The 24,746-nt window shown below is 34.2% G+C and overlaps 2 protein-coding genes and 2 long non-coding RNA genes across 5 annotated transcripts in view; 2 read left to right on the top strand and 2 right to left on the bottom strand.

Annotated features, from left to right (window-relative positions):
- LOC126882601 (trypsin-1-like) overlaps window positions 1–24,746 on the bottom strand; it is a 189,234-nt gene that overhangs the window by 59,197 nt on the left and 105,291 nt on the right. The window lies entirely within an intron of this gene.
- LOC126882624 (trypsin-7-like) overlaps window positions 1–24,746 on the top strand; it is a 71,102-nt gene that overhangs the window by 4,694 nt on the left and 41,662 nt on the right. Inside the window, exons 2-3 of the mRNA XM_050647601.1 lie at window positions 3,170–3,332; window positions 21,778–21,931. Coding sequence (XP_050503558.1) covers window positions 3,170–3,332; window positions 21,778–21,931 — 317 coding nt within the window. The remainder of the gene's footprint in view (window positions 1–3,169; window positions 3,333–21,777; window positions 21,932–24,746) is intronic.
- Window positions 7,497–15,014, bottom strand: LOC126882656 (uncharacterized). The gene is made up of 2 exons (XR_007697364.1): window positions 14,808–15,014; window positions 7,497–7,592 (listed from the first exon to the last, which is right to left on the bottom strand). It is a non-coding gene; the product is annotated as an uncharacterized LOC126882656 (long non-coding RNA).
- LOC126882646 (uncharacterized) lies at window positions 10,495–16,703 on the top strand. 2 transcript variants are annotated; one of them, XR_007697363.1, is made up of 3 exons: window positions 10,974–11,860; window positions 12,020–16,408; window positions 16,453–16,703. It is a non-coding gene; the product is annotated as an uncharacterized LOC126882646 (long non-coding RNA). The 2 variants fall into 2 exon arrangements; XR_007697362.1 differs by lacking the exon at window positions 16,453–16,703 and having other exon boundaries at window positions 10,495–11,860; window positions 12,020–13,267.

Here is a 24,746-nt window from a genome sequence, read left to right on the forward strand (position 1 = left end):
ATAGAATAAGTTTCTTGACATTTTTCTCAAAAGTTAATAGTTTTAAAGTTATAAGTTAATAAAAAACTCATTTTTGGATTTTAAATCGCTTATAACTTTAAAACTGTTAACTTTTGAGAAAAATGTCAAGAAACTTATTTTATTTAGAAAATCCCAAACAATCTAGAAAAAATAATTTTCGGAGGAAAATAGGAGGTTTTTGAAATAGAGCGCGCCACACCGGCAAAAAATCGGATAAACACGCATATTTAACAATTAAAAAACAACGGTATAAATTAAGGTTAGACGCGATCACTCTTCAGAGTCTTGAGGCTCAATGTTTAAACTTCAATTTAAGTATCTGGCAACCTCAAAAATGCTGATTTAAATATGAGTTTTTAGGCCTCGAAAATGCGTATTTTCGCATTTTTTAGATTTTAAATTGCCTATAACTCGAAAACTATCAATTTTCGAGAACATTTACAAGATACCTTTGTTGTTTAGAATGACCCACAAAACTTAAAAATATATAAAATCCACAAGGAAAAGAAAAAGTTTTCCTGTAGTTGGCTGTATACCATCAATCACAAAATTGGAAAGAAATCCTTTGTAAAAGGTATAAAATTTTTTTTATTAAAAATCCCTTAAAAGGGCTACATCACAACAAAACGTTTTCGATTTTTGTAAAAAATCATCATCAGTGTTCGATAAACTGGATGCTAGCTGAGCCACAAAACAAACCCAGTTTTTTACCCAGATATTTTTCTTTTGTGGCTCAGCTAGCATCCAGTTTATCGAACACTGATGATGATTTTTTATAAAAATCGAAAACGTTTTGTTGTGATGTAGCCCTTTTAAGGGATTTTTAATAAAAAAATTTTTATACCTTTTACAAAGGATTTCTTTCCAATTAAAAATATATGTTCCAGATCAAAAAACGTGATCTTTTGTATTTGTTTAAAAAAAATTGTTTAAACAATTTCTGCCCAAAAATTCCGCACGGCACCCTTCAGATTTGTTTAAAGGAAATTTTTAAATATTTTTAAATAGGAATCCACAAAGAGACCGAATCGGAAATTTTTTCAGACGGGAGCGGTCTCACTACATGGACTACTGTGAGAGTAAAGAGCAAATATCCTACCGCTCCTATCCATACTGCCTAGTGGAAAAGAACTAAACTCTCGTCTAGCGTAACTACCCGCTATTAGCACTTCTTTGCTCTTTGCTCTTTGCTCTTTGCTCGTCCACTCTGAACGTGCACTTTTTGCTCTTTGCTCTTTGCTCGTTGCTCTTTGCTCTTTGCTCTTTGCTCTTTGCTCTTTGCTCGTCCACTCTGAACGTACGCTAAGCTCGCAGAAGTCAAAGAGGCGTTGCTGAGTTCCTCCAAGCAAACAGAAATGTCAATAATAGTTTTTGGTTAAGGTTTCAAGAAACTTGTGATGTTAGTAAATGTCAGATAGGCCGTACAATGATAACCAACCAGTTTGAAGACCGTTTTATTAGGTTCGAGCGAGTCCGTTTTATTATTACACGACGAGATCGCACTGTAACTGCATCATAATTACAAAAGCGGCTGCAAGAGACCCATCAGGTGTTTTTAAGTGGCCAAACCATTAGAAATAGACTATATGAAGTAGGTTTGAAGTAGGGTTAAATGCTCGAAGATCTGTGAGAATGTTTAATCGGCTACAGAGGGCACAAAAACACGTAAATTAGTTTAGACGTGAGTGGGCTACTACTTTGTTCATAGCTGAGTCCCAGTTTGAATTTGCACCAGATACAAGACGGATAAAAATTTGAAGACGATCTCGCAATGCTGAATCATCGACCCGCCGTGTAGAAGTTTCTTAGACAGCAAGGCAGCAGTATAATGGTTGTATCCTTTGTAAAACAAGCTGGTCCCCAATTTCAAGCAATGGACGACAATGCGCGTCCTCATACCGCCAGGGTCGTACGAACATTTTCTAGAAGATAATGAAATTGAAGTTTTACCATAGCCTGCACAATCTCCAGATTTAAAATCAATTGAGCATATTATATGAGACATATTAGGAAGATGCATATTACAACAAAATATTGCGTAGAAGACAGCAACTGTTTGAGTGCCTTTGAATGGAGTGAGACAGAATACCACAGCACGACATTAACAATCTGATCATAAGTTTACCTAACAGCTGTAGGACAGTAATCAACAACTGAAGTCAAAAACTATAATAACTTAACCTAAAGACTACTTTGTCGGAAGTTGAGGGGGCAATAAATTAGTTCTTTATTTTTTTTTTTTTTTTTTGTTAGAAGTTTTTGACTTACCTATGGAGTTCTCTTTTAATTTTCTTAAGAGCTATTGATATAATTCTAAGAAAAATTGTCAATTTTATATTCGGAGCACTTGTTTATAACTTTTTTTTAATATTTTAAATAATCTATTTGAAATCCTTTTGTAATCTCGCATTTTTTAAATTATTATTGTAAATGTTCCTTCTATGGAACGAACAAAATGAAAGAAAAGTATATAAAAAATATAAATTGTAAAATTTCCTCATCTTCTTTAGTCTCAGCATCCGTTATGACTTGCAAATTTTAGAAGCCTCGGAGGTGTAACCAGAGAAGTTTCCCATTGTTTTCAATCTGGTGGGATGTAGAGTAATATTTTTAATATTATTTTATGTGCTATTACATTGAAAACTTAGTCTTTTGCTAGCAGTTGCCGCTAGGGCATCCCTGCCCTTACGTTCGTTGCGATCCGTAACTGCACGCCGGGGTTTGTCCTGGTATGGGTCAGAGAGAGCAACATATGTACCTCCTGATGAGAGACTAATAAGTTTCGAAACCGGTAGAGGTGCTTGCTGCACTCTCTGGTTGAACTAGAATATAATACGTCTGTAGTTTCGTGTTGCAACGAAATTGAAAATGGTTATTCATTTTTGATATAAGTACTGTTTTTTTCTATAACTTAAATTTGCTCAGTGGTCATTTATGGCCAGATTGTAATTGTAATCATCGTATTGACGATTATGGAAAAAAATTGTACAGACGTTACCTGTTATATCATACTGATATTTTACACAAACAAGGTAAAAGGAATTTTCAACGGATGCACTAGTAATCACGATTTTGGCAAAAATGAACATCCCTTGTTCTATTCCTGTACCCTTCAATTAACATTTGTTTGTCAATAATATTTTTGTAGGTTCAAATGGTCACTTTAGAATTTTTGGAGGAAAAAAGACTATTATAGAACGACATCCTTGGATGGTCTCCCTTCAGTTTCCTCTTATTGGTCACTTCTGCGCAGGGTCACTAATAAATAAGGACACCGTAATAACAGCGGCACATTGTCTTAATCATCCTCTGTAAGTTTGGCAATAAGTACCATTTATAGCACTTTTAAGCAATATAAAAATGCCAATGATATATTCAATTCAATTTACAAAATTGCAAACCTATAATTGTTATTTATGATTAGTACACAATTGAGGCGTGCACCGGAATAACGAATTATGTTACATCCCTAATAGCACACGACGTCCAATGGACGTCCAAAATAGGTCCATTTTTGGTCCTAACGTCCATGGACTATAAATGGACGTCCTTTGGACGTCCCACGTTGGACGTCCTTCGGAAGGAATAAATATGGACGTCCTTTGGACGTCCGACTTTGGACGTCCTTCGGACGGAATAAAAATGGACGTCCTTTGGACGTCCGATTTTGGACGTCCTTCGGAAGGAATAAATATGGACGTCCTTTGGACGTCCGACGTTGGACGTCCTTCGGACGGAATAAAAATGGACGTCCTTTGGACGTCCGACGTTGGACGTCCTTCGGATGGAATAAATATGAACGTCCTTTGGACGTCCATATACTGGACGAAATACGGACGTTTTATGAACGCTTCCCAAATAGCACACGACGTCCAAAATAGGTCCATTTTTGGTCCTAACGTCCATGGACTATAAATGGACGTTCTTTGGACGTCCGGCGTTGGACGTCCTTCGGTGGACTAAATATGTACGTCCTTCGGACGTCCAACGTTGGACGTCCTTCGGTGGACTAAATATGTACGTCCTTCGGACGTCCGATGTTGGACGTCCTTCGGGTGGAATAAATATGAACGTCCTTTGGACGTCCGTACTGGACGAAATACGGACGTTTGCTGATCGTCTATATTGGACATATTATACGAATTACGGGATAAAATAGCAAAATAATTCAATAAAATATTTTATGTCAATAAAATAGTTTACATCGAAAAGATAATTATATTTAATTCAAAATTGCACAGTTTAATATTCTAAACATGTTTTTGTTTTTTTTTGTAAAGTGTGAAAATCTTATTTGTAAATTATTTGTTACAATGTTTTATTATTCTAGTTACCAAGATCACATAAGTTTGCTAATTAATTCTAGTAAGCAAAAATATAATTTTTATCAATGTATCCGTACTACAAATGAATCTTAAGAGCATCTTTTTGAAGTTGAATATACGTGCTCAAAATAGGTCCAGTCTTAGTCCTAATGTCTATGGACTATAAATGGATGTCCTTTGGACGTCCGACGTTAGACGTACTTCGGGTGGAATAAATATGAATACGGTGGACTAAATATGTACGTCCTTCGGACGTCCGATGGTGGAATAAATACGAACGTCCTTTGGACGTCCGTACTGGACGAAATACGGACTTTTTGTGGACGTCTGAAAATCACCCCCACTACTTGGTTCCTCTGTTGACAAAACTATAACGATAGGCGATAGATTTTCGATTCACCCACCGATATCAGTATCAGTTCGAAGTTGGAGAGTTGATCTCTCAGTCGTTGTCGTCGTTAGGGCTCCGCGTAGAGTTTTATTCATTAACCACTGATTTTCATAATGTAAGAAATTATATTATATACGAATTAAAGTGTAATATACTTATACATATACTATATATTACGTAAAACTATGAAGACGCTGTTTCACAACATAACACAGAGTCCGACCGCCTCATCGGGCCATTTAGAGCATCAATGCATAAGTCCATCCAATGGATTATTATGTGCCCCTTTGACATAGGCGCACAACATTTTAATCTACCACCCTGAGGATTCCTGCTCCTGGAGATTTTCTGAAGTGCCGAAACAGTCTATGTTCCTGATTCCTCGATCAGATGAGAAGTTTTCGGAGCCATCAACCCCAGACAGCTACTGGAGCTCCACGTTGCAGCCAGTCACTTCTTGGTAAGTGAACGCCAAAGAGGAAGCATTCAGACTCTGCTGCTACCACCGTCTGGACATAGCCTATCGATTCCTGATGGCCTAGAGGACAAACTCGCCGAGAATGGTGGACAAAACCACCAGCCAGGACAACTGGTATCCAAACATTGGTATTATTTACGTTTTTTATTACATTTACATATTTTTTCATGCTCTTTGATATATTTCTTATGCTTTCTGGTATATTTTTCATACATTTTTCAATCTTATGGGTGTTTGGTAAAGAATGGGCCCTAGCTTAACCTTGGATTACTGAGCTTAAAATAGGTCGATTTAAGCTAACTTACTTTAGTACGAAAGATGATAATAACCGAAATACAGGGTGTCAAATTTAAACTTTTATTTTATTCTTGATTATTTCCTGGGCAATACATCATTTTTGGTGTTGAATTTAGATTTCTTGTCCCAAAAAACCCCCGCTTACCAAATTTCGTGATATTATCCCATGCTTGTTAGGAAATATTCAAGAATAAATAAAATAAAAGTTTAAATTTGACACCTTGTATTTCGGTTATTATCAACTTTAGTACTAATTTAAGTTAACTTAAATCGACCTATTTTACCCTCCGAAATCTAAGGTTAATCTATGGCCTATTCTTTACCAAACACTCTGTATAAGTACATAATTGCATTCTAGCCAATCTTTTTGATTTTCTATAAAGTACAGACTTCCTTGAATTTTTACTGCAATGTAACTTCTTGGATTTGAATTTAAAATTTATTGTTAAAGGAAATTTCCGCTAGCTCGGTGGCCCCTTTGTTCGTCTTACTATTTACCTCTACCCAACGGTTCTTTTGTCAAACAGATTGGGTTGGTATGTACCTGGTAAGCAAAAGGTATTTATCTCAGTATTTTATAATCTATTTATAATATTGAAATATCTAAGCGAAGGCGGATGAAAAAAAATTAGACAAAAGTTGAATGATTATTATAATATTATAATATAATATTACACTATATAATAAGTATACATAGATAGAATATCTTCTTTTTAAGAAATTGTCCATTATCTCCAAATGAGCAAGGTGTCGATTTGAAATATATATAATATACAGCCCATTACGCACCACCTTAAAAATTGAGCATTTTTGATGTCTCGAATTTCCTAAACCAGTTGTCCCATCTAGGTGATTTTTTTTATAATATCCTCCTTAAGGTGATACAGTAGCGATCAACAGGTAGCAAAAACGCGTTCCAAGATTGCGGCTGTAATTTTGAATATTTTTTCGAGATATTTGGCACACGTATTCGTAATATAATAAAGAATGGCGGTACAGAGCCCAATTTGAAAAATATATTAATATGTGGAAATTACTCTGTAATTAAATACAATATTAAAAAAACAAGCCTGTACCGCCATTAAGAAGAACAAAAAAATACACTTTCTTCAAATAAACTTTTTTATGCGATGCCTAGATTTTGTGTCATTTTGGAACTACTAAAATTTTTTATTTCATTAGTAGTTCCAAAATGACACAACATCTAGGCATTGGATAAAAAAGTTTATTTCAAGAAAGTGTATTTTTTTGTTCTTCTTAATGGCGGTACAGGCTCGTTTTTTTAATATTGTATTTAATTACAGAGTAATTTTCACATATTTTTATATTTTTCAAATTGGGCTCTGTACCGCCATTCTTTATTATATTACGAATGCGTGTGCCAAATATCTCAAAAAAATATTCAAAATTACAGCCGCAATCTTGGAACGCGTTTTCGCTACCTGTTGCTCGCTACTGTTTCCTCTTAAGCTTGTCATGCACGGGGAGCTATATACTGTAATATATATTATATCACATCGCTCTCTATAGTAATGAGTGAGCCTGCACACACGGAACCATTAGTTCCGTGTGCCACATCAATGAGGGTTGTTTGTCTCGTTAATTTATTGACTAATACGAGATCTGGTCTATTATGCGCCACTGTTTGGTCTGTGAGCACAGTGGGGTCCCAGTATAGCTTGTAGTTGCCATCCTCAAGCATACTCTCAGGGACGTATTGATAATATGGGAGATGGTCGGTTTGGAGATATGGTTTTATTATTATTATTATTATTAATTATTATTGTAGTACCATTTAAACACAACGTTTTAAAAACTTTTTTGCCTGTTATTGCTTTTTCGAAAAGTTAATTTTTATCGAAATATTTTGAATATTTGTCAAATCCACCACATATTTGTATATGGTTAAGTACCATTATGGAGACTTGGTAATATTATGCAAACTTATTTATGCTTTACATTTTTAGGTATATTTTGAACCATATTAAAAAAGAAGCCAGATCTCGATAAAACGTGCCTTATCGAAAAAAATACAAAGAGGCAAAAAAGTTTTAAAAACATTCTGTTTAACTAATGGTACCTCAGTAATAGTTTAATTGGAACGTACACATTCAAAATTACTGAATAGAGAATTGAAAACCCTTTCAACTGAGGTGCCACACAACCCCTATTCCCATTTAAAAAAATCATTGATTACGTCATCACGCTCAGATGGATGACATCACTAGTATGAAATATATGTCAAAAAGTTGTAATTTAAACACAAAAATCGACCTGTTTCCGGATTTTTCTCTATAGTCGTCCATTTTAGAGAAAATTAATTTATTCCATAATTTAGGACCTCTCTGTATATATTATATCACATCGCTCTCTATAGTAATGAGTGAGCCTGCACATACGGAACCATTTGTTTCCTGTCTGCAGGCTCACCCATTACTATAGAGAGCGATATGATATAATATACATATATTACAGCATAGCTCCCTGTGCATGACAAGCTTAAGGAGGTAACCTATAGCCTAGGCTATAATATTATAAAAAAATCACTTAGATGGGACAACAGGTTTAGGAAATACGAGACATCAAAAATACCCCATATTTAAGGTGGTGCGTTAATTTCTTGGAGAAGTGTATTGTAATTTAATGTAAATAATGTAATATCCAATAATTGTAATTTAATATAAGATGTAATATAAGTTTCTTAAAAAATATATTTTTTATTTCCCACAATACATTCTTCACAGGTCTAAATATCAACTATAGACGTCCACCGAACGTCCTCCCAGGACGTTAGATGGATGTTCGGCAGCAAGACATTGGACCAAACTGGGACGCCCTTGGACGTTAGGTGGACCTCCATTGGACGTTTGGCAAAGTGGAATTTGGACCAAAATTGGACGTCCTGTTAAGGTCCAATTCACGTCCCCTAGGACGTCCGATTAAGGTCCGATTTACGTCCGATTAAGGTCCAATTTACGTCCAATTAAGGTCCCATTTACGTCCGATTAAGGTCCAATTTACGTTCGATTAAAGTCCAATTTACGTCCGATTAAGGTCCAACTTACGTCCGATTAAGGTCCAATTTACGTCCGATTAAGGTCCAACTTACGTCCGATTAAGGTCCAATTTACGTCCGATTAAGGTCCAAGTTACGTCCGATTAAGGTCCAATTTACGTCCGATTAAGGTCCAATTTACGTCCGATTAAGGTCTAATTTAAGTCCGATTAAAGTCCAATTTACGTCCGATTAAGGTCCAATTTACGTCCGATTAAGGTCCAATTTACGTCCGATTAAGGTCCAATTTACGTCCGATTGAGGTCCAATTTACGTCCGATTAAGGTCCAATTTACGTCCGGTTAAGGTACAATTTACGTCCGATTAAGGTCCAATTTACGTCCCCTAGGACGTCCGATTAAGGTCCAATTTACGTCCGATTAAGGTCCAATATACGTCCCCTCGGACCTTAGATGGACGTCCAATGGACGTTCGGTAGCGCGACATTTGGACCAAAATAGGACGTATAAAGGACGTTCCTCGGACGAAAACGGACGTCCAATGGACGTCCCTAAAGTACGTGAAGGACGTCCAATGGACGTCCATTGGACGTCCTTGTGCTATTAGGGATATTGCCAATACGCAAATTAAATCATTGTTCCGGTCCACGCTTCAATTAGTACCTATTCTTAATAGACGGAGAGCTGGAGCCGAAAGATCATCGTCGTAAGTAATATGGAGTTTGGCATGTGAAATGTGTCTATTGTATATTGATAATTATGACCCCTTTCAGGTTTACACTTCAGTGGATACAGGAAGTAGCAATAAGGGATGAAAGGGAAAAGTTAGTGCAGTCATTAAAGGTTTTCACCTCCTATTTTGTTAAACCTCCATCGATTTGCATGAAAATTGGTGACTAGTTAGAACATACCTCAAGTTTGTTATATCATGTTATTAAAATAAATCAATTCTTTTTGAGTTATTAAAGATCAAAGATTTGTCTATTTAAGAGCATATGCGTGAAGTTACGGATGATAAAAAGAACATATTAATTAATTGTATGTTAATAAAATATTATTTTTATATTATTTCGATATTTAATTGAATTTTTTCTATCAATATAAACTGAAGATGTCCAGAAACTGGGGGTGTCCAATAATGGGTACATTTGACATATTCGAATACTCTTTTGCTAAATTTATAATATCGAAATAATATAAAAATAATATTTTAGTAACCTAAAATTAACTAATATGTTCTTTTTATCATCCGTAACTTCACGCATGTGCTCTTAAACAGACAAATCTTTGATCTTTAATACAGTCGGACCCGTTTATTAGAATACCTCTTAAAGGAATATCCCGCTTTAAGGAATAGAAATTTGAGGTCTTGAAACCTTTCTACTAGCTACCAAAGATATTTTATTAGAATATCCCGGTTATAGGAATACTTTTGCTTGGCACGAAGGCTATTCCAATAAGCGGGTTCGATTGTAACTCAAAAACTATTGATTTATTTTAATAACATGATATAACAAATTTTACTTATAATTTGTCCCTCTATCGATTTGTGGGGTTATTTTTAATAAAATAGTTTTCACCCCCGAAAAGTTGGCACCAAATTATTTTTATTTCTTGGGGTATGCTCTAACTAGTCACCAATTTTCATGCAAATCGATGAAGGTTTAACAAAATAGGAGGTGAAAAACTTTAAAGACTACACTAACTTTCCCCTTTCATTCCTTATTGCTACTTCCTGTATCCACTGAGGTGTCAGCCAGAAAGGGGTCATAATTATCAATATACAATAGACACATTTCACATGCCAAACTCCGTATTACTTATGACGATGATTTTTCGGCTCTAGCTCTTAGACTATAATTACAAATCTAGTGGCTAAATACGTCGTGTTTGTCCCAGCTTGCGTAGAGCAGGAGCTCTGAATTAAATAGGGGTTCTTCTGTACTTCGCGTAGTGGGGTGGATACCCTAATAGCACACGACGTCCTTTGGACGTCCAAAATAGGTCCATTTTTGGTCCTTACGTCCATGGACTATAAACGGACGTCCTTTGGACGTCCCATGTTGGACGTCCTTCGGAAGGAATAAATATGGACGTCCTTTGGACGTCCGACGTTGGACGTCCTTCGGACGGAATAAATATGGACGTCCTTTGGACGTCCGACGTTGAACGTCCTTTGGACGTCCATACTGGACGAAATACGGACGTTTTATGAACGCTTATATATTATATTGGACACATTATACCAATTACGGGATCAAATAGCAAAATAATTCAATAAAATATTAACTTACGCGTTAACTTTACGTTAATGAAATACAGTCAAACCTGTCAGTAACGGCCACTAAAATGAAAGAACTATTGGCCGATATAGAAAGGTGGCCGTTATTGCCAGTTTTTGTAGTCTAGATATACAGTAAAACTTGTGTTACTGGCCACCTGATAAAATCCGCCACCTGTACTAACGGCCGGTTTAAATATTCCCCAAACCAATTATATCTGGACTACAAAAACTGGCAATACCGGTCACCTTTCTATATCGGCCAATAGCTTTTTCATTTTTAGTGGCCGTTACTGACAGGTTTTACTGTAATTGGTTTGGGGAATTTTTAAACTGACCGTTAGTACAGGTGGCCGGTGTTTGCAGGGGGCCGGTAACACAGGTTTTACTGTAGTTTAAATCGAAAAGATTAAATCTTAATTCAAAATTGTATATACAATTATTACAATTATAAACAAACTATATAGTTTAATATCCAAAACATGTTTTTGATTTTATGTAATGTAATGAAAATCTTATTTGTAAATTATTGGTTACAATGTTTAACAATAGGAAATATTCAAGAATAAATAAAATAAAAGTTTAATCCTAACAACACAAAACATTCCAGGAATATAGGTACTACCGTTCTATTCCGTGAACATCTATCTGATTAAATTATGGGTGGAAAGTTACCACAAGATATTCTATGAACATAGTACAATGTCTTCCTGGAGGGGTAAAATTTTCCATTACAAGATTTTAAGAGAGGCCATTTACTGTTCAATTTGCGTTCATTTTCAAATTTGCCGCGCGAGTATCTATGTAGCGTCGCGTGGTCATTGGTCATCACATTTCATTTTCATAAGATAACCGATAACCTAAAAATTTAGTAAAAATCATGTAAAAATTTTGATTGGAAAAAAATGCATCGATAAGGGGGTGTGGGAAATGGAAATTAGTGGCTTTTCTGCTGTACTGTCTGCTAGTCCTAGTCAAATCACACAACACTTTTTTCTATGCTGCTAGTTTTTGCTCTGGGCTCTGGCTGGATCTCTTGTTTAAACAATTTTGTAAGTATTATAAAATCCGTTTTCAATTTTCTTTATTCTTTATGAAACGAATCATTTATGCATGCATATTATTACCTGTAAATAGTACCTATTTCCTATTTCTTTTGATTTTTAATTGTAAAGAATAGAAAAATTACCCTTCATTTCAATTTTTTTTAGAATCAGCTGAAAGTGGCCTACAAAAAAAAACCAAGAAGGAAATGTATAGCCTTGTGGCTATGAAAGGCAAAAGAGAGATATAAAAAGTGTATTGGCTAGTTGGAAGAAAGTCCTCATTGTCCATGCATAATAAGTTATTACTTTATCAACAAATATCAAGAAGATAGCAGGGTCATGAGCAACAACTTCATAAGTTCAAGAATATCGAGGAATCCAGCTCCTCGATACTACTGGGCAAACTAGAAGATTGAAGAGGACAAAGCCTTTTGAACTAGTTTGAGTGATAGGTGATAGTGAAAAACGGAGTATAGTGCTTGTGTGCTGTGCCTGTGTATGTTAGAATAGTGCACGATCTTGTTAGATTAGATAAAAGACGCTATGGGGTAAGCTCTTCATTTTAAGAAACAGTAGTAATTTAGGTTAAATTAAAATTGCTCATTGGTCAGTTATGACCAGATTGTTTTTTTATGTTTGGCAAAAAGGACTTAAGTCAGAATTGCACATTGATAATGTTTTGATGATTTCTGTACCAGAAAAAAACTGTTGTAGATGTAAACTGTATGTACAGTAGAATCTACTACAGTACTGTAGAAATCATCAAAACATTATCGATGTGCAATTCTGACTTAAGCCCTTTTTCCCAAACATCAGAGAATTGTAATGTACAATAATTCTCCTATCTGCTTTTTCATGAATTTTGTAGGAGATGAAAAACCATTTTTAGGATCATCTGCTTTCACATGTAAATTTTGACATGTTTTGTAGTAAATAGATAGTTGAATTTACTACAAAACATGTCAAAAAATATATGAAAACAGGAGGTGACTATAAAAAAAGTTTTTAGTCTCTTACAAAACTCATGAAAAACAAATCGGAGGTATGTCACATTAGTGACTATATCCAGGGAATGTCTAAAAAATATACTTTGATGTCCCAAGAACCAAATATAACCTACAGTCCATCTAATTTACTTACTGTTGCAGGTCATTATCTACGCCAGAGATCTAAGTTGACATAGTTGCCAAAGTATAAAAAGATCCTGAATCCATTTTAAATCAAATATATCACATAATTATTGTAAACGTGGATTATACAACAAAACAAATTAATATTCAATGTAAATAAGTAAAAACTTAAGAAATAGAGAACAAGAATTAAGTTATAATCTTTTAAGATTTGCAGTGCAAGAGTTTTTGCACTGCATTGTTAATAATTAAAAAACGGCTCCGAACTCTTGGCAAAAAGCTGGTAGGTTTCTTTGTATAAGTTTGTCTACAATAACAACTAAAAAAGTTGTCAGATACCTCGATTATTCCAAGTCGTTATAAAATTAGGTGAAATTTATATTTTTATAGTAGAGGATCTTTTTATAGTAAAGTAAATAATAAAAACAGTAAATATAATAAATAAAACAGATACTTATAGTAAAGAATATAAACAAATATGAAGTGTCATCACCGTAACTGTCAAATAAATGTTACCAATTTATTCTAAAATGTCACCTTCGTTCGATTACAGTTACAGTGTGATCCGAACAAATCTGCTTCATAAAAACGCTTTATAATCCATTTATACAAATTAAATGAAACATATTATTGTGTATTTCTTTAGGTTAACATTAATAGAAATCTTCAAATATTATTTCTACGCGTATATAATAAAATATGTCTAGTGGCTGTAATTCCATTGTACTCAGCAAAGTGATTCTAAAAAAGAACACACCTACCGCCTAAATATTTCAGTTAAAATAAATAACAGTTAGTAAATTAGACGAAGTATGTAGATATATACAGGGTGTAACAAAAATACAGGTCATAAATTTAATCACATATTCTGGGACCAAAAATAGTTTGATTGGACCTAACTTACCTTAGTACAAATGTGCACACAAGAAAAGTTACAGCCCTTTGAAGTTATATATATATATATATATATATATATATATATATATATATATATATATATAATAGCACTAAGGGCCTTAGAGGCCCATGGCTTGAAAAGTTTGTTTTTTTCTTCATTTTCACGTTTCTTTATGTACTGAGATCTTCTCTGGCTTGATATGTGATTTTTCTCCATTCCTTCCTGTTATTCATTTTTCTTTTCTGACCCTGTAGCACCATTCTTTCCAAATCTTTTTCGACCTCTTGCTTCCATCCATTTTTCGGCCTTCCTCTTCTCTTTCTTGAAGCTGTAGTGTAGTTTAGTACCATTTTTGGAGTCCTCGTGTTTGGCATCCTTTCAAATGTGACCTCGCCATCTAAGTCTCTGTGCCTTTATCACTCATTTGAAGTTACAAGATGAAGTGATTTTTTCCAATATATCGAAAACTATTAGAGATTTTTTATTGAAAATGGACATGTGGCATTATTATGGCAGCAGTATCTTACGAAAAAACTATAGTAAAATTTGGACACCCCATAAAAATATTTTGGGGGTTTTGTTCCTTTAAACCCCCCCAAACTTTTGTGCACGTTTCAATTTAATTATTATTGTAGTACCATTTAAACACAACGTTTTAAAAACTTTTTTGCCTCTTATTGCTTTTTCGAAAAGTCAATTTTTATAGAAATATTTTGAATATTTGTCAAATCCACCACATATTTGTATATGGTTAAGTACGATTATGGAGACTTGGTAATAATATGCAGACTTATTTATGCTTTACATTTTTAGGTATATTTTGAACCATATTAAAAAAGAAGCCAGACCTCGATAAAATGTGCCTTATCGAAAAAATACAAAGAGGCAAAAAAGTTTTAAAAACATTCTGTTTAACTAATGGTACCTCAGTAATAGTTTAATTGGAACGTACACAAACATTTGGGGGGTTTAAAGGAACAAAACCCCCATAAAATTTTTATGTAGACATGTTAAAAAAGAAGTCGCAACTCGATAAAAACTGCCTTATCTGAAAAATACTAAGAAACAAAAATATTGAATTTAACTAATGGTACCACAATAATAAAATTGAATTGGAACGTACACAAAAGTTTGGGAGGATCTAAGGGATCAAGACCCCCATAAAATTTTTATGGGGTGCACAAATTTCACCATAATTTTTCTTTAAGATATTCCTGCCATAATACTGCCACATGTCCATTTTCAATAAAAAATCGCTAATAGTTTTCGATATAATCGAAAAAATCGATTTTCATTTTGTAATTTCAAAGGGCTGTAACTTTTTTTATGTGCATATTTGTACTAAGGTAAGTTAGGTTCATTCGAACTATTTTTGGTCCCAGAATATGTGATTTAATTTATGACGTGTATTTTTGTTACACCCTGTATATACAACCGATTACGCACCACCTTAAAAATTGGGCATTTTTGATGTCTCGAATTTCCTAAACCTGTTGTTGCATCTAAGTGATTTTTTTATAATATTCTAGCCTAGGCCCTAGGCTATAGGTTAAGTACCTCCTTATGCTTGTCATGCACGGGGAGCTATACTGTAATATATATTATATCACATCGCACTCTATAGTAATGAGTGAGCCTGCACATACGGAACCATTTGTTTCCTGTCTGCAGGCTCACTCATTACTATAGAGAGCGATATGATATAATGTACATATATTACAGCATAGCTCCCTGTGCATGACAAGCTTAAGGAGGTAACCTATAGCCTAGGCTATAATATTATAAAAAAATCACTTAGAATCTTAGATGAAACAACAGGTTTAGGAAATACGAGACATCAAAAATACCCCATATTTAAGGTGGTGCGTTAATTTCTTGGAGAAGTGTATTGTAATTTAATGTAAATAATGTAATATCCAATAATTGTAATTTAATATAAGATGTAATATAAGTTCCTTAAAAAATATATTTTTTATTTCCCACGACATTAGATGGATGTTCGGCAGCAAGACATTGGACCAAACTGGGACGTCCTATGAAGGCCAATTGACGTCCACCGAACGTCCCTTCGGATGTTAAGTGGACCTCCATTGGGCGTTTGGCAACGTGGCATTTGGACCAAAATTGGACGTCCTGTTAAGGTCCAATTCACGTCCCCTATAACATCCGGTTAAGGTCCAATTTACTTCCGATTAAGGTCCAATTTACGTCCGATTAAGGTCCCATTTACGTCCGATTAAGGTCCAATTTACGTCCTATTAATGTCCAATTTACGTCCGATAAGGTCCAATTTACGTCCGATTAAGGTCCAATTTACGTCCGATTAAGGTCCCATTTACGTCCGATTAAGGTCCAATTTACGTCCTATTAAGGTCCAATTTACGTCCGGTTAAGGTCCAATTTACGTCCGATTAAGGTCCCATTTACGTCCCATTAAGGTCCAATTTACGTCCTATTAAGGTCCAATTTACGTCCGATTAAGGTCCAATTTACGTCCGATTAAGGTCCAATTTATGTCCGATTAAGGTCCAATTTACGTCCGATTAAGGTCCGATTTACGTCCGATTAAGGTCCAATTTACGTCCGATTAAGGTCCAATTTACGTCCCCTAGGACGTCCGATCAAGGTCCAAATTACGTCCGATTAAGGTCCAATATACGTCCCCTCGGACCTTAGATGGACGTCCAATGGACGTTCGGTAGCGCGACATTTGGACCAAAATAGGACGTATAAAGGACGTTCCTCGGACGAAAACGGACGTCCAATGGACGTCCCTAAAGTCCGTGAAGGACGTCCAATGGACGTCCTTGTGCTATTAGGGTAGGGTGTAACGATTCCAAAAAATGGCTTTTCAATTTTGTTCAAAAATTAATTCAGTATAATATAAACCAATTGTTTCCTAAGAGAATTGCGTCTTAAATTCGTTTGTATTAAGAAGTAAATCTGTTAAGTCTGCCCATTAAAAATATCGTCACAATTTGTTTAAACATTTAAATGTTATCTTAGAATATTTCATTTTATATCAATTTATTTATTGCGAATACCTGCAGACACTTAAAGATTTGTTTTGAAGCAGATATCAGGCCTTTATTTTTTAGTGAGAATTGTCGATGAAATATTGAAAGAGAGTGTAAGCAGAATGAAGGCATGATGTGTTGTTTCGTTATTGGTGGAAAAATGGTGGATTATATTGGTCGTATTGGTGGAATATACGGAGAAGGGCTAAATTATGGAATTAATTCATTTTCTCTAAAACGGATGACTTTGGAGAAAAATACCGAAAGAGGTCGATTTTTATTTTTAAATTACAATTTTTTGGCATATATTTCATACCAGTGACGTCATCCATCTGAGCGTGATGACGTAATCGATCAAATTTTTAAATAGAAATAGGTGTCGTGTGGTAGCTCATTTGAAATGGTGTTCAATTCTCTATTCAGTAATATAAACATTAATATCATTACTTATACAGGGTGGCCAAAAAAATAATTTTTAAATTAAATTAATTGACACAAAAAGAAGAATGTTTGCAATTTATTTAACTCAAAATACATTGTACTGCTGTCAGTAAATAGAAAAAAATGTTAATTTCACAAATAAACATTTTTTTTTGCTTAAATTAAATGTTCAAATTTCCAAGAGGTAGGTGATAGGCTGTTTATGATTTAATTTAAGCGAAAAGAAAAGTTTATTTGTGAAATAAAATTTTTTCTATTTACTGACAGCAGTACAATGTATTTTGAGTTAAATAAATTACATACATTCTTCTTTTTGCGTCAATTAATTTAATTCAAAAATTATTTTTTGGTCGCCCTGTATAAGTACTGATACTATTGTTTATATTACTGAATATAGAATTGAACGCCCTTTCTAATGAGCTAACACACGATCCCTATTCCCATTTAAAAAAAGCATCAATTACGTCATCACGCTCAGAGGGATGACGTCACTAGTATGAAATATATGCCAAAAAATTGTAATTTAAAAATAAAAAGCGACCCTTTTCGGGATTTTTTCCCAAAATAGTCAATTTTAGAGAACATGAATTTATTCCATACTTTAGCCCCTCTCTGTATATTAAACAGCTTAAAAGATTCACGATATGTTTGTCGAATGAATCTATTCAAAGCATATCTTTATTTAGCAGTAGACAAAGAGAGCAGTATTGTTCAAACTATATTAACACTTCGAGGAACTTATCGAATGCTTTATTTTTATCAGGATTTGATTACGAAGTTGAATAGAGAACATCTTCTGCTGTGGGATTACGAACACTCTATACGAATCGTATCCGCCATGTTTTACTGTAGCGTCTTACGGTAAAACATGGCGGATACGATTCGTATCGAGTGTTCGTAATCCCGGCTCTGATCATGTTGACGTGACGGGTCGCGGACGTTTCCCCAACTGTCATCAATACGACTAACTTCACTCGTAACTTTGATACGAGAATTATAAAACAAATATACATTGAAATCCAGATCCCGTAATTCGTTAAGCGTGATAAACTGAGTAAAAAGACATACATATTTCGGACATCTTGGATATTAGTGCACCCGAATATGTCTGTGTAGATTTTGGCATTGGATCCGACCATCACTTCTAACACCGTTGCGGTATTCTCTATTTTTTCATACTATCACGTTACAATTTTTTGTGATATTATACACGAGCGGGACACCCTCAAAAAAGCGCTTAGTTTTCGAGATACTGACCACGGAGGGGTGAATGGCTAATTTTATTCATACTTTATATTTTCGAGAGTGCTGAAAACGAAAATGAGGTTTATTTTGATTTTATGTGGGGGAACATTGTCAAAATCGCAATTTTAACCTAAAAATAAAAAAAATGAAATCACGTTTTTTGCGTTTACCTCGCTACAACTCTGTTCCATTTTAATATTTTTTTCTGAAATTTTTATAGTATATAGATCTAACATTTCTGAAGACAAAGGTACCTGCTTCAAGTTTTTATTCTTATCATGATAAAGGTTATGAATTGTTCAAAGAAAAAGGTGCGGATTTGTGCATTGCAAAGTTTAATTGCAAAAGTTGTGTGACGAAGTTTAAAACTTAGCTTCTTAATCACGTTTATTTGAAAGTAGAGAATACAAAGAAGTTTTCTGGTAAGTTTTAGATCAAAATGTTTTATAGAAAAAAAATAGTGCAACTTTTAATGTCGACATTAGAAATCCCCAATATAACGCTTATTTTTTGAGGGACAGACAATCTAGTTCTAATTTCTTACCTTTAGTACTATCCTTGGATTATAAGCTTTCATTTGACACCTCATTTGTCATTCTACCTAGTATAATGACGGAGAAGTAAACGTTCTTATTCTATTATTCTTGTAGGTACATTTAACATTGATTGAACTTATGAAAAAAATGGCATGGCAATACTGTGACGCACAAACATAAGATTCAGCTGTGCGTTACATAGGGTGCACTAATATGCAAGATGTCCCATATTTCTTTCTTTGTAATTACAGCTTCAACTTACCGTATACTTCTCGTAGACTCTGCCGATAAGGTAGAGTCGTGTTGGGGAAAAGTCGCGCGCCCTGACGTGACACGTCGACTGTTTTTCTCAGAGACATGTTAACCGTAGACGAGGCTAGTCATATGCCACTCAATGCATCTGGGTGTAAAGCCGATATCAAGTACGCCATTGGTCAATATTCGTTTTGAGTGGTCTAGCTATCTTTGTCCGTCATATGAGCGGTATCGCTTAGTAAAAAGAGATAGCTATACCACCGATCGACTGCCGCGCACTACGCTTTTTTGCTCAGTATGCCTTGTCTACGGTTGTCTCTGGTTTTTCTAGGGCTTCTATTCATCAAACATTATCTTCTTTAGAAAGAATTCTTAACGAAGAAATTAAATGTCTCTGCCATGAATCAATAAAAGAAATTTCAACATAATAATCTAACCTGCTAGAGTATTAAAGATGCCACAGACAAATATCCTATTTTATTTTATCAAGAATTAAATCTTATTTAACATGAGAACGGTCGCTCTCTTTTCTGTCACATAATCGGTCGCGGGTTAGATTAAATCTTAGATTAAATTAAACAATAAGGTTAAATTAAACAAAACGAATTTAAAACAAATTTTTATTTTATAATGTTTTGATTTACATGCTGTTCTAAAATATATATTTTTAACAATTGTTAAAGCATTAACTCACTAAATTCCACAAAAAAAAATAAAAAAATACCTACGCATTCCTACACTCTTCTACGAGGCACCTACGAGTCGAAAGTTATGTTGCAAAGTTTTTCATCAAGTTATCACGGAAAATAATAAAGGTCAGAGAATTATTATTCCAACTGAACTCCCACAACTGGCTCTTCTCAGAACTCCATAGAACTCACATAGGCATTACAAATATGAAACAACTTGCAAGAAATTATTGCTATTGGAGAAACATAGACAAAGAAATTGAAAGTATGGTTAAGTCATGTTAACCTTGCACTGAAATTCGAAAATCACCTTCAAAAGCTTCACTACATCACTCCATCAGAAAATTGGTTTTTACATGGAAACATTCCAAGGTTTTTATTTTTTTTTTTTGCTGTTGGCGCTAAATTGCGATGGCTGAATCCAAAGTTTTCAGGGATGCGCCAACGTAAGACAAAACGATTGATCTTCTGTTTTGTTATCAGACAACGCTACAATTTTTGTAAGTAATCAATTTAAAAAATTTGCAAAAATTCATGGTATTCTTCAAAAGTTTATTGCTTCTGGTCATCCTGCTACAAACAGTTTAGCTAAACGGAACGTTCAAACCCTAATAATGAGACTTCAAGCTATGTCTAGTGATCGTATACCCATGAATAACAAAGTACAAGAAATTCTTTTAAGATATAGAGCGACACCACTTTCTTGTAGAAAATCATGAGCTGAACTGTATTTGAACAAAAGTTTAAGAATTAAACTCGACGCACTACATCTACTAAAACTTAACAGATAAGAAAAACAACCACCTGGTGCAAGAAAGTTAAATGTGGGAGATAGAGAGAGAGTACAAGTAAGGTATTACCAAGGAAACCAGGAACTTTAGAAATTTGACACCATTTTTAAAAAGAATGAAATGTTTCATTACCAAGTCCAACTGTGTGCTGTGGGAGCACGCCAAATAGAATTCTATTTTAGTGACGTCACATTGCCTAGCAACCGTCGATTCTCCCATTATGAAATTCTATTTTGTAACGTCAGCAAAATAGAATTCTATTTGGCGTGCTCTGGGCCGCTGATACTATTGTCTGAAACGTCACATTGACCAAATTCGTAAAATCATGGTCAAATATCACACAAGGTTTGTTCCAACAAAACGAAGAACAGTCATGGAACGATCACGTTACTATAAAATAATACGTTCCATACGTTCTGTGTGTATATCGTGCGTTCCATGGTATTGCGCAGGACGGTGATCGTTACATGCACGGTTTCTCGTTGTGTTAAAACAAACCTACAGTAAACTCTTGGACCAAAAAGAATTTTCGTATATAGTGTCGCATGTAGGATGTGTGCGCCACTAGCGAAAACTGGTATTCTCTGGAATAAATAGAATACAAATTTGATTTGTAAAAAGTTGTACGCGTATGTCAAAATTTTTGTAAATAGAAACCTTATATCAATCAAACACACGGTGTGAAAAAGTTTTACGACCGCTAATCACAGCTGGGCCTCGATTTTTGACTCTTTGCTTTGGTTTCGAACGTATTCGCTTCGTATCTGTTTAGTATACGAAGCGAATACGTTCGATAACGAAGCGAAGGGTCAAAAATCAAGGCCTTGGTCAAAAGTTGACTAGGTTGTGAGTTCTACTCCCAGCTGGGTAAAAAATTAAACACGTATAAATCGTGTTAAGGCCTTTTTGTTTTTTTTTTAGTTTAAAGCCAACCTCAGTGTTACTAGGAACTGCTGATCAAAGCGGCTCAGGTACTACCGTATACATTAAAACATATAAATTGCATGAAAATTTTTCTGTGGAAAATGCAGACGAAAATCATGTAAAAGCTAATAATGATATAGCGTTTATTAAGGTGGGTATTACTTTCATTATATATCAAACCTTTTTGTTATAGTCTTATTAATTTTTGTTATACATTATATTGACAAAATGTATTTTTAATAAACTCATTTGTTGAAAGTATTCAACACATTAACACAATTTGCATGTGTTCCAACAGCTATGTTGTTAAATATTTATTCTTTTTATTTTCAAATTTTTATTCTTCTTGTTTCTCTATTCTTCTCAGTTGTGTCCTTCAATCTTCTTAATGTCATCAGCCCATCTCGTTTGTGGCCTTCCTCGGCTTCATCTTCTTAACCATGTTCTCCATTGTTGTATTTCGTGATTCTATCTTTTATCTTTCTGTAGGGCATTGTGTCCTGCGAAGATCCATTTTAATTTGGCAGCATGTTCTCCTGCGTCTTTTACTTTGGTTTTGCTTCTAATCCATTTATTTGGTTTTTGTCTATAAGTCTCGCCCCCAGCATTGCTCTTTCCATCTCTCTTTGTGCCTTTACCATTTTATCCACATTGGCCTTGGTTAGTGTCCACGTCTGCGAATCATACCTGACCCAGGCAACCAAAAGACGTCAATAACGTCGAGGAAACGTCAGTTTTTGGTTGAATATACACACGTGGTTGAACATTACGTCATACGGACGTCTTTTGTATGTGATTTTAAATACGTAAAATTAATGACGTTAAAATACGTTTAAAAGACGTTTTCATTTCAGACAGCCGAAGTCTGACGGCTGACGTCACGAAATTGCGAGAAGCTTAAAAAGTTACAAAACAAAGGTTATAGGTTATGTTTGTATCGTCGTTTCATTTCATTGTTTGAGTATTTTGTCTATTTTGGATTCATTTGGATTTTGTTGGCTGTTTTTTTGTGTATTTTTTAAAACTTTTGTTTGTCATTTGTGAATTTTATAAATTTACCATAATGCAAAGTGATTATTTAAGAAAATTATTATTGGAAATTCCAAATGTTGGAGAAAAAGGTAGGCGAAACAATTTTTATTTACTGTTCATTTTTCCCTGATATGTATCAATAATGATGAATTTTGCAAGCAATAACATTATTTCTTTTATTGTTTTAGATATTCATTGAAGCTGAAAATAATTGGAGATTTAGATCCATATACAATTCAGTCATCAGAATTTGGATTTTACAGTAAAGTGCATATTCCACCAATTACTATTATGTATAGATACATATTTAGACATATCTGGTAGAATCTCACAGTTACCTACTACTTTAAGCAGCAGATGAAAGCATACAAAAGCCTTTATAGGCACATAAAAGCCTTCACAACTGGATTTGTTTTGAAAGTTGGAGTAAAAATTGTTAATGATTTCTATATTATTGTTGGAAAGGTATGCCTTTATTTTATTTATTCACCATTAAGAAATATATGGATAACAGTATTAGTGTCTTTTGGATAAATTGGTTTTAAATATTAGATTTATTTACGTTTATATATCTGTATGAAACCAGACATATTGTCGTTCTAATTTGTAAACTGTGTAACTCCATATGTCTCTGAAAATGAGTTATTACTGCAATTTATTTGAAAAAATCCCTAATCGTTTAAAAAAGGATGCACATGCATATTTTTACCAGAAGAGTAAATAGTGACCTCTTCGTATACACCGTATCTCCCTTGCGGCAAATTTAGTATGAAAAATATGTAATTCCCCAGTTTGTCATACCACACGACTGACTTCACTGTTTAGAAAGTGATATTTTCAAGAAAAAGTAAATAATATTAAATACTCATTAAACAATATAGGTACAAATGTTAGTGATATGTGTACCTATCTATAAAATATTCCATTTTAGCATCCTATCTTTTACAATGGGAGATACGTAGTATTCACATTAGTCATATGTAGAGAAATAGTTTTTTGTGTCTCCTGTAAAATTTGGATAAATGGAGTTCGCAGTTTACAGATTAGGTCGACGACATGTAATTGCTATGATAGAAAAGAGAATAATAAACAGTCATGATTGTTTGTTCTAAAATTATATTATATGAATGTCTGATTTTAAAATATTCTCAATCATTGTAAAGAACGCAAATACTCTAATAAAAATAATTTTTTGTAGTTGAAGCATTCCCACAAAGATAAAATATTTTTTTAGGTGAAGCATTCCCAAAAAGCTAATTCTAAACCACTAGGTGCTTGGGTGATAACCAGTTCCAATGGCATAGCAAATGCACATTGTATGTGTCTGGTCGGTAATAGAGTATGCCCACAGCAAGACAGAAGAAAAAGAACCCAATGCATGTACAGATGTTACAGCTATGTACATTCTCTGATGAAAAACTAATGAGTTTTGAAACTGTTCAGTCAAGAGTGCTTGTTGCGCTCTCTAAACGAACTGAAATATAAGACGGCTTTGGCTTCATGTTGCAGTGATATGAAAATGGTTATTTATTTTTAATTATAATGTACTTCTTCATCATGAGTATTTATGTACTAGTCTTTTAAGTGCGTATTATCAGATATCACGTGTAAATTCTTTTTTTCATTTTAATTTGGTCATTACAGTCCCTTAATCAAAAAATATATTTTTCAGGTGTCTTTAGATCTTTTTGTATGCAAAAATGTGTAATATTTATTTGAAATCAATTTGAGGATTATAAGTGTATGGAAATATTTTTGTGTATTAGTTGTCCTATTTTTTATCATTCAATCCTCTTCCTTAAAGTTTATAAATATAAAGCAGATAGTTTTCATTGAAATTCAATATATCGGGTCTTATTTGTATGTATTTATTTCTGACTAAAGGTACGATTCCGACAACAACTGCAGACGGCAACTGCAAACATCAGTTGCAG

The sequence above is a fragment of the Diabrotica virgifera genome, chromosome 1, assembly GCF_917563875.1.
Source record: "Diabrotica virgifera virgifera chromosome 1, PGI_DIABVI_V3a".
In the NCBI taxonomy this organism is placed as follows: Eukaryota; Metazoa; Arthropoda; class Insecta; order Coleoptera; family Chrysomelidae; genus Diabrotica; species Diabrotica virgifera.